Source organism: Labrus bergylta, chromosome 6 (assembly GCF_963930695.1).
Source record: "Labrus bergylta chromosome 6, fLabBer1.1, whole genome shotgun sequence".
NCBI classification, from domain to species: Eukaryota; Metazoa; Chordata; class Actinopteri; order Labriformes; family Labridae; genus Labrus; species Labrus bergylta.
In genome coordinates, this window is record NC_089200.1 from 30,619,529 (window position 1) to 30,633,169 (window position 13,641).

A 13,641-nucleotide genomic window follows, 5' to 3' on the forward strand; every position below is an offset into this window, starting at 1 on the left:
TTGATTATTCTAAACCTGCAAATCTGCAAGATGTGCCAAGTTCAGGGGGTGTTAGAGAGAGCAAGACAGCTGAAGATTTGATGACAAACATCCTACAGCATCTGTTTTACCTGTTTTCTCTTGGGTCTTAGTTGACTCTTTTTATGTAACTGGAGATAAAGTTTTTTTTTGTGTAGTTCTGTTTATTGAGAAGTGGCAAAATGCTCAAGTTTCTCTATAAAACAAGTTCAGGAGCAAGAACCAACAATGTTGTTTTCTCTTGGAAAAGCGAGAAAAAAAATCGACATCAATTATGTAACATTATTTAGATGTTCCGGCGACAGGGGAGAGTTACTTCTATAATCCACAAGAAGCAGAAGGAGCAGAGGTGACAAGGTCGAGTTTGTTTTTACCTAACTTATGAACTAAAGCAGGGTTCACATCATATTCAGCAACTCACAAAGAAGTGAAAGTTGCTGCTGGGTTTTCAATTCAGAAATGTCTTATTTTTTCTTTTGCTGCAAATAAACAACTTGTTTCTGCCACTTGTATGCCTCTGAGCAATTTACGGTGATGTTTTATCGATGCATGCATCATCTCAAAGCCTTTAATCTTTGGATGTGGTGTATCATGTAGTAATGAGGTTTATAACAAAACTTTTTCTTGTTATCTGTCCCCAAAGCGCGTCGTCAAGTACGCTGCTCCTGCAACTTGAATTATGCTGCAGGAGGATTTGGGTCTAGGGGAGCTGGTCCCTTTAAATCTTTGTGAAAGCAGATGCTTTGACTGATGACTTTCTGCTCTGTGACTCAGTATGTGTTGATCTGTGTAATTGCTCTGAATGAAGTCCGGTGGACTCAGGTGCGATTCAGGAGTGGAGTTGTAGCATTTCTGCATTTTTCATTTGGTTTGGTTTCACACTGCACTTTGTCAAACGTTGTGCACCATAGACACCCATCACTAGTTTAGGCTGTAGCTCCGGTCAGTGGCTACTGTCATCCAGCCTAATGCTGCACTATGATTGGAAAGTAAACAACAAGACCGTGGTAATGGCCTCCTTTACCGTGGCACAGTTTGTCAAAATGGCGATAAAGTAAAATGTAAGCTGTGTCATTAGGTTAAACTGTAACCACACTTAGCACAGGCATGTGAATGTTAACATGCAAGGAGGACCAAAACCCGGTGATGTTAGCAATGCTAACGTTAGCCACGCGTTGCAAACCTATTTGACATCGTTAACAGATAGCCAAATTCGACCCACAATGCACTGCATTTTGGTTTACTTCCCTTGTTTGTTCGGAATGTGTTCTCACCATACGGCAAAACAAACTTTAGTGCACTTGGAAGTGAACTGAGATCCCTGTTTTTAAGCGGAGCAGTCTTCAGTTCTTTGGTCGGCACCAGAGTTCGTTTGAGTATTCACTCCACCCAACACCAAACACACTATCCAACAAAGCACATTAGAGTTTGGTGTGAATGCACCCTATGTCCTTCTAAAGATGCTACCACTGAAATGAGACACAGAGTGACTCATAATAGTGGGTGATTTCAGAAACAGCTAATGTTACATGCAACCAGCTTTGAAGGTCACACTCTAATAGACTACATCCTTCAAAGATGGCAGCCACTGAAATGAGTTACAGTGCATCTTATACTTTTAAACATGGACTCGTTTAAATAGAGGATTTCTTGGCACTTTCCTTTGACACCTTTAGTTAGTTGAATATAAAATTAGCTTTCTTTTGTTCCTAATATTTAATTGTTCAATGTAGTTTTGGCATGTCCACTGTCTGATAGGTAACTTTCCCTCTGTTTATCGAGGACAGCAGCTTTCTCTGTAAAGCCTTTCTGTCCTCTCAGGGTCAGTCAGTCTGAGTGGAAGGGTTTGAGATGTCCTCGAGCTTTATATCCACTGAGAAATAGTTACAATATTTTTCTCTGATAGTCGCTTTGTGCACCAGAGAAAACCTTCACCAGGTTACTTTGACAACAGGCGATCTGGAGGTGCTGTCACTTTCTTTTTCTGGTTTGGTTACTTAATATTAAATGTAGTAAATGTAGATGTGGTCTTGTGCTTTCATTCAGGGAAATGTTATTGAAACTGTACAGTCAAATGTTAGTAATATATTTTTTACCTTTAACTTTGGACTGTCCTTCAACTCAACAGTGTGCAGAAGCTTCAGTTGGAACTATATTTCTTCGTAGGTGTTTGATTCTCTGTGTGTGTGTCTGTGTGTGTGTGTCTGTGTGTGTGTCTGTGCGTGTGTGTGTGTGTGTGTGTGCGTGTGTGTGCGTGTGTGTGTGTGTGTGTGTGTGTGCGCGCGTGTGTGTGCGTGTGCGTGTGTGTGTAGAGGTGAGAGATGGTTTGAAGAGCTCTGGTCTGGATAATAGATGTCTTTAGCTGAGAGGATGCTGCAGCATGTCTGTTTGTCTTTAATGTAAAGGTCTCTCTGTGCCACTGGTGTTGGACTCTTTGTTACTCAGAGTCTGGGCCTTGAGGGGGGTCTGCAGAGGCTCAGCAGGCAAAAAGAAGGCCCCGTGGTCCCTTGAATTCTGACTTATCTCAGTCCCAGCGGAGAGAAAAGAAAAAGGCAGCAGTATCATTCCTGTGGGGGCCAATGCACACTCTGCCTCCTTCTGTATTAACTTTGAATTAAAAATTCATCCAGTTTCAAGACACACACACACAATGCATTTTGGGTATTTTTCAGCTGGATGGAGCAACAGAGACACAGGGAGGCAACAAAGCGAGGACACAAGCACCGCAGTTTAGAGAGGAACAGTGAAGGGAAAGACGACAGGGAGAGGAGGAGGCACGGAGACGAGCAGGCAGCATCATCACACAGGTCTCACTCTCACACACACACACACACGCACACACACACACACACACACACACACGCACGCACACACACACACACACACGAATAATGAAAAAGATTAAAAGACGACGACAGAGGTATCATTTCAGTGTGATCTATGTTTTAGCAGCAGCAGCAGGAGGAGCAGGAGTAGGAAGGAGGAGAAGAGAAGCCACAAACAAAAAGTCCCAAAAAAAAAAAGAAAAAAAAAAAGGAGACAGCAAGACGATCTGCGCTGACCGAGGGAGGAAATTAAAGTCTGACTGACTCTGATCCACTTAATGAGCAGTGCTGCCCTGTGGCATCTCACTGAAATGTGGCTTTATGAGAGACGATTAAAATGATTTTGATGTTTTTATTGCATCAGACATGTTTCAGCAGCTTTAATCTGTGTTTTTTAAAAACAGGAGTGCTCTCACACAAGTCTCTTTTTTTCCAATGACTTTATTGATCATTTAACCAAATGTACCATCAGGTATACTACACAGGCCGAAGCGTGACAGACAGAACCAGACCGCCCACACACAAACCAAGTCAGTTTTTTTTTCTTCTTAAAAGTAAGAAAATGAGTAAGGCCTCCACAATTCACCTAATTAAATATACTTGTTTTTTAACATCTTATGAACACACTGATCCTTTATTTTCTTTTAAATATAATTTTTATTGCCAGTGGTTTGATAATTTAGTCATAGCCTCTGAAATCAGAGAAAACAAAAACCTCAACACAGACTACTACTTGGCAATGTGTCGTCAGGTTAACGCATGAAGATGACAACCACTGTCAGTACAAACAGGATGGAAGCCTACATTTGAAGGCCGAACCACAAACAAACAGAAGAAACGTATCACAAGTGCTTGGATCAGAACTTTTTTTTTTTTTTAGACACCCAACATTTACAGTAAAGAAATGTGAGTCCAACGCATACCATAATATTTAACTACTGGTAATTGGCAACGTGTTGTGTCTCCTCTCGATCCGCCCACCCCCACCTCTGGGTGCTGTGCCAGAGAATGAAGTGTCCTCTACACATCTGAGTTTGAAGTGGCTCAGTCCTGGATCCTCCCTGTTTCTGTGTTCATTCTCGGAGGGGCGGGGTTAATCTCTGGTTAAAAAAAAAAATCCAGTCTCAAGTTTGTCCCTCTCCAAACTCAGCAAAAAGTCTGGGCTGTCCATCAGAAGGGAGAAATCCAAATCTCTAATCTTAAGCTCCTCCCACACAACAGGGCTGGGGGGGGGGCCAGCCAGTCTGAAGCTCCGCCTCCCACATTTGTTGGTCCATGCTGTGTAAAAAAAAAAAAGCAGCGCTGGAGGGTTTCGGAGCTACATCAGGCTGCCCGGCCACGACACGACGGTGAGAGTGATTCTGCCCCGCAGCTCCTTCAGAAGGCGGACCAGCGCTGTGTGGGTCATCCCCCATGTGCTCTTCCCATTCACCTCCAGTAAAATGTCCCCACACCTGCAGAGTGAAATCACAAAAGATGCTTAAAACAGGAGAATATTTGACAGCGTTACATTTTCGTAAAATTCTCAATACAAGAACTACTGGTGTGTTGGGGCGCGCTGGTGGCGCAATGGTTAGGGCGCGCGTCCCATGTATTGAGACTCTCATCTCGAGCGGCAGGCCCAGGTTCACCTCCACCCGTGGCCCCTTTCCACATGTCATTCCCCGCTCTCTCCCCCTGGTTTCCGACTCTATCCACTGTCCTCTCTCTACATTAAAGGCACGAAAAGCCCAAAATAAATCTTGAAAAAAAAAAGAACTACTGGTGTGTAAAACACAGTCTGTGAAGCTCTTTCAGTACCATCTGTTTGTAACATGTGGAATTATGGTTGTTGAGCTCTCAGCCTAAGTGATTGATACCATACAGATTGCTTTTACATTTATTTATGAAAAGTAACAAAGGTGGGTCGACCCTCCCAATGTGCAGAAACTTTAGACTTTGCTGCAGCAGCTCCGGCCATTTTCTATGTGTAGACTCCGACTCTCCAGCCGGAATCAGGACGTCTCCTGTCTCTCTTCAGCTGGCCTGATCAATCTCTCAATCCAAAATTAAGAGTGACACAAAGTGAAGGCTGAAACTAATGATCACTTAACGCAATCAATGAGTTCCACTGAGTATTTTTACAGTTATTAGATCAATCATTCAGAAAGCTGCAAAACATGTTTATCACAATTTTTGCAGTGGAGGACAAAAAAGTGGTTTCTATTTTTTTGTCAAATCATAAATTTTAAAATACATTTAATAAACAAAATGACAAAATGCACAAACCCTTTCATTTTGGAAACTTTAACCACCAAGTGTTTGTCATAATTACATAAAAAGATGAATTGTCTTTCTTAATTAAATCATTTAAAGATTATGAAAAAAAAGGCAGCCACTGAAATGGGAAACAGTTACAGTTGATCCCAACCTTTAAACACGCCCCCCTTCAGTGATCATTTTCTGTCACTTCCACATGACATCTTTGGTTAAAGTGACTTAAAGTTTACTTAAAGTTAAAGTTTAGCTTAACTTAAAGTTTTGACTTAAAGTTTTTTATCCTCATATCCGTTGTCCTTTGCATCTAACAGAAAACTTCCCGTCTGCATTTGCCAAGGACAGTATCTTTCATTTGAGGTCCCACTGTAGCTCTTCCTGTCTGCACAGGATCAGCTCAACTGTTTAAAAAGTACTGAGATGTCCTCCAGCTTTAATTCCTCTGAGAAATACTCACATTTTTTTTAGTCACTTTGCGCATCATAAAAACGCATTGTTTAAAATCACATCGTTTAAAACACATCGTTCTATACAACACAACATGATCAGCAAATCATTTGATTTCAGAAACTTTAACCAGCAAATGTTTGTCATTCATCATTGACCACAAAAATATCAAATAAGATTTTGACTCCTGTCCTTGCAGCACTGATAAATGATTTTAGGATATTAAAAAAGGATCTTTCTGCCTCACATCTCTCTCCTCTGCAGCATTCAGAGATAAACACAGTCTGTATACCTTATCCTGCCGTCGTTGTAGGCCGGCGTCCCCTCCACGATGGAGCGGATAAAGAAGGATTGATTGCAGTTGACCTCCTCTTGACCTCCCACGATGCTGAAGCCCAGGCTGCCCGAGGTGCTCCGCCGCAGGACGATGTCTTTGCAACAGTACAGATGCCTGCATGTGCCAAAAAAAGAGAGAGATTAGAAACGCTAATCTCTCCACTGCAACTCTTAAGTTATATATATACACTGTGCTGTACTGAAAGCAGCCACCGCTCTGGAGACAATGGCCGAGCTAATCTTTTGAACGAAGAGGTGACTTTCCCTCCCAGGAGGTAAAGAAACAAAGAAAGTCTGACTTCCATATCGCTCTCATAGAGATAGCCCAGAGTGAGAATTATATTCAAATCCTTTATGTTGGACTTGACTGCATTCCCATGGTGGATCAGGACTCAGTTTAGACTTTTAATCAATTCTACTTTTTTTTATTTCACTTTAAGCTTTCATTGTTTCCTGACTTCATGACAATTCATAAATATAATATATATTTTTTTTATCTGAAGGAAAGTTTCTCACTCTCAGAAGTTCCACTGATACAACAGCAGTGAATATTTAAGCAGAAAAGTAAGTTTGAAAGTATAATGAGCTCTCTCTCTCTCTCTCTCTCCAGCTGGCTCTGTCATCATTTCAATTGGCACCAGCTGGCACGGGTCAAAGGGACCAGTGTGGGGGGCATAGATTATGATAGGCTCAGAACAAGTGAAATTGAGGAGGTAGAAAGAAGGTAGAGGAGGCGTGGGGATTCACCTGGGGAGCTGCAGCCATGACACCCACAGCGGGGAGTAGTCGTCGTTGGGCACGGGGCTCTTGGTGCTGTCTGTGGGTGAGGGCGCGAGACAGGGGGGCAGCGCGCAGTCCTGCAGGTTCTCCTCTGGAGGACGCATCTCCAGGACCTTGAGCACGACAGGAGACGAGGTGTTCTTCAGGTTAGCCACGGCCTCGCCCCGCGTCACCCCCGTCAGGTCCACCCCGTTCACGTTTAGCAAGATGTCACCTGCGGAGGGGGGGGAGGAAGGGGACAGCACAGCTCAGCCTCAGCCTCAGAGCAGGGTTTCTTGCCCTCATTAAATCTTTTTTCAAAAGACCTCACAGGGCAGGGACTCATCATCTGCCTGATTAATATTCAAAAACCTCCCTGCTCCAACACAAAGGATGGAAACCAGGAGCCACCTGCGCTTTAAAAAGCCTCCTAATGATGAAAGTGGTGCAAAGAAAAACAGACAGCAACGGTCCAGCCTGCTAGAGAGCAGCTCAAAGGACACATTTGCTCCACACAGATATGCAAATGAACAGTCAATCATGATACAGAAAACGTGGTTCATAAGCACACAAACAGAGGCAGCTGCTGCTGCTGCTGTGTCCCACATGAACACAGTCATGTGCACCTTGAACTGTGCACAGGACAGACTCTGTTTATTTCTGTTTTTAAGTCTTTTTGCTGCCGTTTGCTCCAAATAGCTTTCCTCTCATAAACAGATCCTGAAAGAGGGGGGCATTGAGTTTAATAACAGGCCTTAATATGGTAATGTTAAATGATGGATATGCTGGAATCAGCGGTGAGGAAGAAAATGTCTCCCTCCCTTCAGTCAGCTGCATTACAGACTACAGAGGCAGGTTACTTGTGTGCAGCTCTGTGAGTTGCTCTATTTCAGAGCTGACTGATTCCATAGAGCAGAATAATTAAGCGTTCCACAATAAGTCCTGAGTTCTGCTCCGTTATTGTTTGTTTGCGGTTTTTGTTTAAGTCTTTTAGAGCCAATTTGTGGAGCACTGAACCGCGGCGGCACCGCTGAGTTTTTTCTGCTGCTTGAATAAACTTCATAATGAAACATGAATCTTAAGTGTTCATCAATCATTCTCTTCTTTATATACAAAGTATTCATCATCAAAGCTGAAATCCCCCGACAGTCCTCCAGCCTCACAGAACAAATACCCCATCCTATAAATGAGTAATTATCTGCAACAAAGCACTGAACATGACATTGTGATAAACTACATGAGTAATGTTCAAATAATTAAAAAGATTGGGTGTGCAGGTGAGTAATGGATGGAGACATCAGTCGTAGCTCGTTAATACCTTTACGGATGGAGCCCTCCTGTCCCACCACTCCGTCAGAGTCCACGTTTGTGACATAAATTGGGAGGTCCCACCCTCGACTGGACATCCCTCCGGCTACCGTCATACCCAGCGAGTCGTACGGCTCCTTAGTCAGAGTTACTGTCTTCTCGTAGCATGCAGGCTTCTGACAGGCGTCCTTAAGGAAACACAGAGAGAGTTGCTGCCGATAAGTTTCAGAACATGAATGGGAAATCTAAAAGCAACAGAGATGTTTTTGTCCCGACATCAAGATTTTAAGATTCTAAAATATATGTCAGGACAATGAAACATTCAAGTACTTCGGTAGCAACTGTAAACTTTAAATATTTTACTCAGTCTATCTCGACGAGGAGAAGATGGTGGTTGTCTTCTTGACAGTTAAACTCAATGAAATGATCATTTCCTCAATGGAAATTGATCTCCTGCTAAAGGTGAGCAGCTCAGCTAGCAGCCCCTTTACCAGACATCCTTTGTCTTCCTAAGAGACTAAAGATTCCTCTATGTTGTGTTTCTACTGTTTCTCAATTCCTAGTTCAACCTTGTACAAGGTTAAATACAGCAGGAGACTTTTCACAAAAATAAGCTAAGCTTATGTTAGCTGCAGAGGGATGGAAAGGCAGAGATTATTCATGTTAAATTGTATTTTCCTTTTTTTTCCCCCGTTTGATTTAATTTAGAAAGAAGGAAATAGGCTTCATCAAAAAACCCTGATAGATGAAAGTGTTTGGCTTTGTGAACCTGAAAATACTTTATTTAGAGTTTGTCCTGCCAGTCCCCCTCGTTTTTTCGGCATTAAATCCAAATGAGCTGATGTGAGAACACAGCAGGATATAATCAGGAGAATTCATCTCGAGGAGTGGGAGGGATTGGTGACGTTTATTCCCTGTGATCTGTGCACGACCATACACTGTCTACACAAGACCTGTACTATCTCCATGCACGTCATTAAACATGTTCTTCCATGCTCTTTTGTTGATGTTGTGATTCTGTTGAACTGCACATTGCATTTATACGTAGGAAAATATTCTCATAATAGCGTTGTATAGCGGTCTTTCAGAGGCAATCCTCCTGAAATTGCTAAAACTGAGTTTATGTTATGTTGGCAGCTCGGCTTGCAGCCCCCTCCTGACATCCTGTGTCTTTCAACAAGTGTCTAAAGATCCGATAACTAAGGTGCAGCTGATCTCTTTCTTTTTCCAATATTCCTAATAATATTAAACAGTTTAAATGAGTAAAAAAATTAAAGCATGTAAATCACTGTAACCTAATTTAAAGATAAGCTAATGAAACACTGGTTTCTTCAAGCAGCCACTATTATCAGGGTACTCTAAAAAGTGAAAGCACATTAAAATGACATATGACAGTTATTGATTTTGATCAATATAGACATAAAGTTATTGTGATTATATATACAGTGGATATATAAAAGGTCACATATAATCACGTTGTCTCTGATTGTGTATCCACACTTTAATAAACACAATCACTCAGGACCCAAGATGATATGAACTTAATTGTTGCACCAAGGGCACCTCATATACGCTACATAATCTAATTAGATTTGGAGGAGTACATTTGCATATTAATAAAGTCTGTTTTCTCAGGGATGTGTGATAGTTGGCTTGATAACAGGAGGATTCACATGAACACCAGCCCGGCTGAGCTGTGGGAGCAACAGTCCACCGACACAGACATAGGTGGTAATTAATAAATGACCTCATTAGCATGAGTGTGCATAGCAAGTGTGAATTATAATATACGATGGTGATTAGGACAGCGGGCAGCTCAAAGTGCCTCTTCATTGCATGTGCATGTTGGGATATTGAGAGATGATTTATTCATAGACGTCATTATGTGTGATTTGGTCGGCTGAGCGAGTCTGCGTGTGGGATAAAGCGAATCGGATTATATTTATGGCGAGTGTGTTTGTGCGTCAGATGGGGGGGCAGCGGCGCAGAGTAGAGTAGTAATGAATAACACATGGACACATTGAGGTTGATGGGATGTAGCTTTTACTGCGTCGCTAATGTGCTGCATTCACACATTTCTGCTGCGTGCACATGAGCAGATCGCCTGGCTGTCATGTGACTGACCCCGGGGGCACGGCACGGACTACAGCTGCATAAACACTGTTTACACACACACTGCCAACCTACACAACACACTGGAGGCTGAGGGAGAAGTTGACTGTATAATAATGCTGTGGGTGCAGTGTGCTGAAATAAACATATATGATATACTGTCATAAAGAGCAAAGGATATCAGAGGGGACTATGAGGAGTCTGCATTTCATCCAATACATCATGCCAGCTCTCTTTTATAACAATTAACTAGGCCAGTATAAACCACATAAAGTACAACTTTATTTAAATATATTTTATTTTAATAAACAATATGTTTTTATTTGGGTGAATTGATTTATTCCTTGCTTGTTTAGGATTGGGGAGGGGGAGGTTACCACCACTTCCATAAGTTGGGAAACACAGGGTAACTCAGGATACGATATATGATATGATATGATATACGATTTATAATAAGATATATGATACACTAGACGATATGTGGCCCACAATAACAATTATTACAAACACTATAACAATAGTGGACATCGTGTCTGACTGAATGTTTTTTAAGTAGAAAATATTTTTGTAGCTGTAGAGACATACTGATGTTCCCTGTTGTTCAAAAGTAAACGGATTGTAATGAAAACAAACTTCAATCTTTAGCAAACATGAAGACATGCCATTTGTGTGAAATAAAGTCTTATACTACAGCAGGAGCAAAACTTCTCATTGTTTTGCCACACAGCTTTAAATGAATAATAATCACTTTAATTATATAGCACCTTTGAAAACAGATGTTTACAAAGGGCTCTGACTGACAAACAAAAGGCCTAAACTCAGGACAATAACAGCATAAACATCTACAGTCCGGCCAAACAGAGAGAAGTCCATAAAGATAATACAAACACAAACACAAGGGTGAAGAAAGACACAACGGGCAGGTCTCAAAAGACAGGTCAAGTTATAAAGATACCTTGAGAAACTTAAAACTGTGTTAGTCCAGCCCAAGGTTCTGATTGGCTTAAAAATTAGATTTTGTAATCATACATTAAAAAAACCAAACATTTGTAACTTAACATAAAGTGAAAATATTATATCAAATGGATCTCTGTTAAGTAGATATGTAGCAGTGCGTGGCCTGAAATATGAGTTTGATTCAGCTTCTTAATAGTAAATGATTCTATCTGCACTTCTCTTGTTTGATGTCTTCATTACATCATCAGCACATGAACATTTGGCTCTGAATAATGCTCTGCTGTAGAGCACACATAGACCAGCTGGCCCACTTGCAGTATATTTGGAAACTATTTTAACATTTTTCTATTTATACATATGATTGACATTAGCTATCAATAAACTGCTGCATGGTCTTACTCTTTCGTTAGCCTAGCTTCTCTACACTTGCTTTTCTACAGTGGCAAGTAGGTGCAAAGGCTCCGCAACAACTGAAACAACGATCATTAAGAGATACGGGCAGCATATAGAGAAACGCTTTGCAGTCAAAAAGGAATATAAAAGCATTAAAAAAATTAGTTTCATGAGGCAATCTTTTCTCTATAGCTTGAACATTCACTAGGTTACTTACAACCTCTCAAAAATCATAAAATAGTTATATCATGAACCCATCATGGTTTCATACTGTGAGCTGAGTACACCATTACATCCCTACTTTTAAGAACAGATTCCGTAAGGAAATGAGAAAATCTTTCAGCAAAGGATGGAGGAGGATAATCTTAATCCTGTGAGGTGAGCGTCTATTTTCTGTGTGGTAAAAAATAAATAAAAAATCATGGCTGATTTGGATGCAGTGTGTCTCTGAGAGAGAGAAAACTTCCCCTCCAGCTGTACTGCCAGAATGACACGCTCAGCTTTGATGGGGGAATAATACCTCCACGGATCATTTGCACCTGAAAGGGAATATTTATCACGGGGACGGGGAGACAGAGGAATAAAGCTTGTCTGTGTGTCAGAGCTGTTTGTGTCTCATGTGTATGCATCTGTATTTGCTGCTCACCAGGAGTGTTTGCTCTATATCCACAGGGGAGTACGGCGGGGGACCGTCCATGCCCCATGGATCTTCTTGTAGGATGTCCGGGGTGGGCAGGCAGATCTGACGAGACACGATGAAGTGTACACGCTCCTCACTCGCCTGGAAAACATGACATAAAGTTAAGATACCTGCATCATGTTATTTTTTTTAATAGTTATATTAAGAAGTTGTAAACACCTGTCATGTTTGTCTGTTACATTCATGACTACAGAAAAGCTAACTGGTTAGCGTAGCTTAGCGGGACAAACTGAAAACAGGAGGAAACAGTTAGCATGGACATGATGAATGGTAACAACATTCAACTAAAGAGCACCTTCAAATAACACAGGCAATGAAAGAAAAGGGACTCAGCTGGCATGTACACTGCAAGCTACTTTTAGAATATTACATTAGTTGTTATGGAAAAGATGATAATTTAGCATCTTAGCAAGCTAGCACATGCTAACCGCCGGTTTTTAGCACCTGCCTGTCCAACAGAAAGCATGCCAAATCCTCGTGTGGGGCAGCACAAGTGGTTGCTTTGAAAAAACGTGCTGGGATAAATAGTATTGGAGACCAGGCTTTTCTAATCCTAAAACATTGATTTACTGTTGTGTTCAGTAAATAAACCTTGTGGAGTGCAGGTCTGATTCAAAAGTTTTCTCTATGAATGACAGCGAGTGACCAGAGGAGAGTCTCGCAGGGCTGTGGGTCTATACTTCATAACTTTCCCTATAGGCTGTCACTTAGCTAACGTACAGGAAGCTAGCATAATTACAAACTCCACATGCTGAAAACAGATGGTACTGAACGAACTCCACAAAGTTGAAACTGTTTTTCTTTGCTATAAAGACGAAAGGCATTATATTGTATAAATAAATAATGATCTATATCTATTGGGGGTGGGCAGGTAGCCTAGTGGTTAGTGTGTGCCCCATGTAAGGATGCTATAGTCCTCCATGTGGGCATCCCGGGTTCAGATCTGACCTGTGGCTGCTTTTCCACATGTCATTCTCCACTCTCTCTCTCTCCCTGATTTCTGACTCTATCCACTGTCCTTTCTTAAAATAAAGGCATAAAAGCCCGAAAAGTAAACCTTATGATCTATTCCTTTAAAACCGATCATAAAGTAACTCTTGCTAAAAATCTGTTCCATTCACATTCAACTTATTTCGACATATTTATTCTCAAAGCATCAAAATGTTACTATTAAGTAGGTCTCTGTTCATTCTACAAAAATCAGAGATGAGATTTCAGTCACCTCCAGAGTTTTGTTTGAAGGCAAAATATATTAATGTTTTTATTTGTACTTTTGAATTCATTAAAAAGTAATTCAGGGAGAAATTTATCAAGCATCTGATCTATTTGAGAAGGCAGTAGACCTCCAGGGTCTGGCTGCAAACCTCAACCTTGATCTATTTTGTAAGTCTACTCTTCCTCTGCCGCACACTCTCCTCCTAAACTGCCAGTCCTCTCACTCTCATTCACAGATTCATATGCAAAATAGTCCATCAGACACACAGACTGGCTGGCTGCTCCCCCCCCCCAACCCCCCACGAGAGTTCTGCA

The 13,641-nt window shown here is 41.4% G+C and overlaps 1 protein-coding gene across 2 annotated transcripts in view; it reads right to left on the minus strand.

Moving 5' to 3' along the window:
• Positions 1 to 3,266: 3,266 nt before the first annotated feature.
• The window catches only part of lnx1 (ligand of numb-protein X 1), a 51,892-nt gene continuing 41,517 nt past the window's right edge, over positions 3,267 to 13,641 (minus strand). For both annotated transcript variants that reach the window (XM_020643782.3, XM_020643783.3), the window contains 5 exons: positions 12,058 to 12,192; positions 7,960 to 8,137; positions 6,630 to 6,876; positions 5,839 to 5,997; positions 3,267 to 4,297 (listed from right to left, as the gene is read on the minus strand). In XM_020643782.3, the coding sequence (XP_020499438.1) occupies positions 4,162 to 4,297; positions 5,839 to 5,997; positions 6,630 to 6,876; positions 7,960 to 8,137; positions 12,058 to 12,192 (855 nt within the window). In that variant the 3' untranslated portion in view covers positions 3,267 to 4,161. The remainder of the gene's footprint in view (positions 4,298 to 5,838; positions 5,998 to 6,629; positions 6,877 to 7,959; positions 8,138 to 12,057; positions 12,193 to 13,641) is intronic.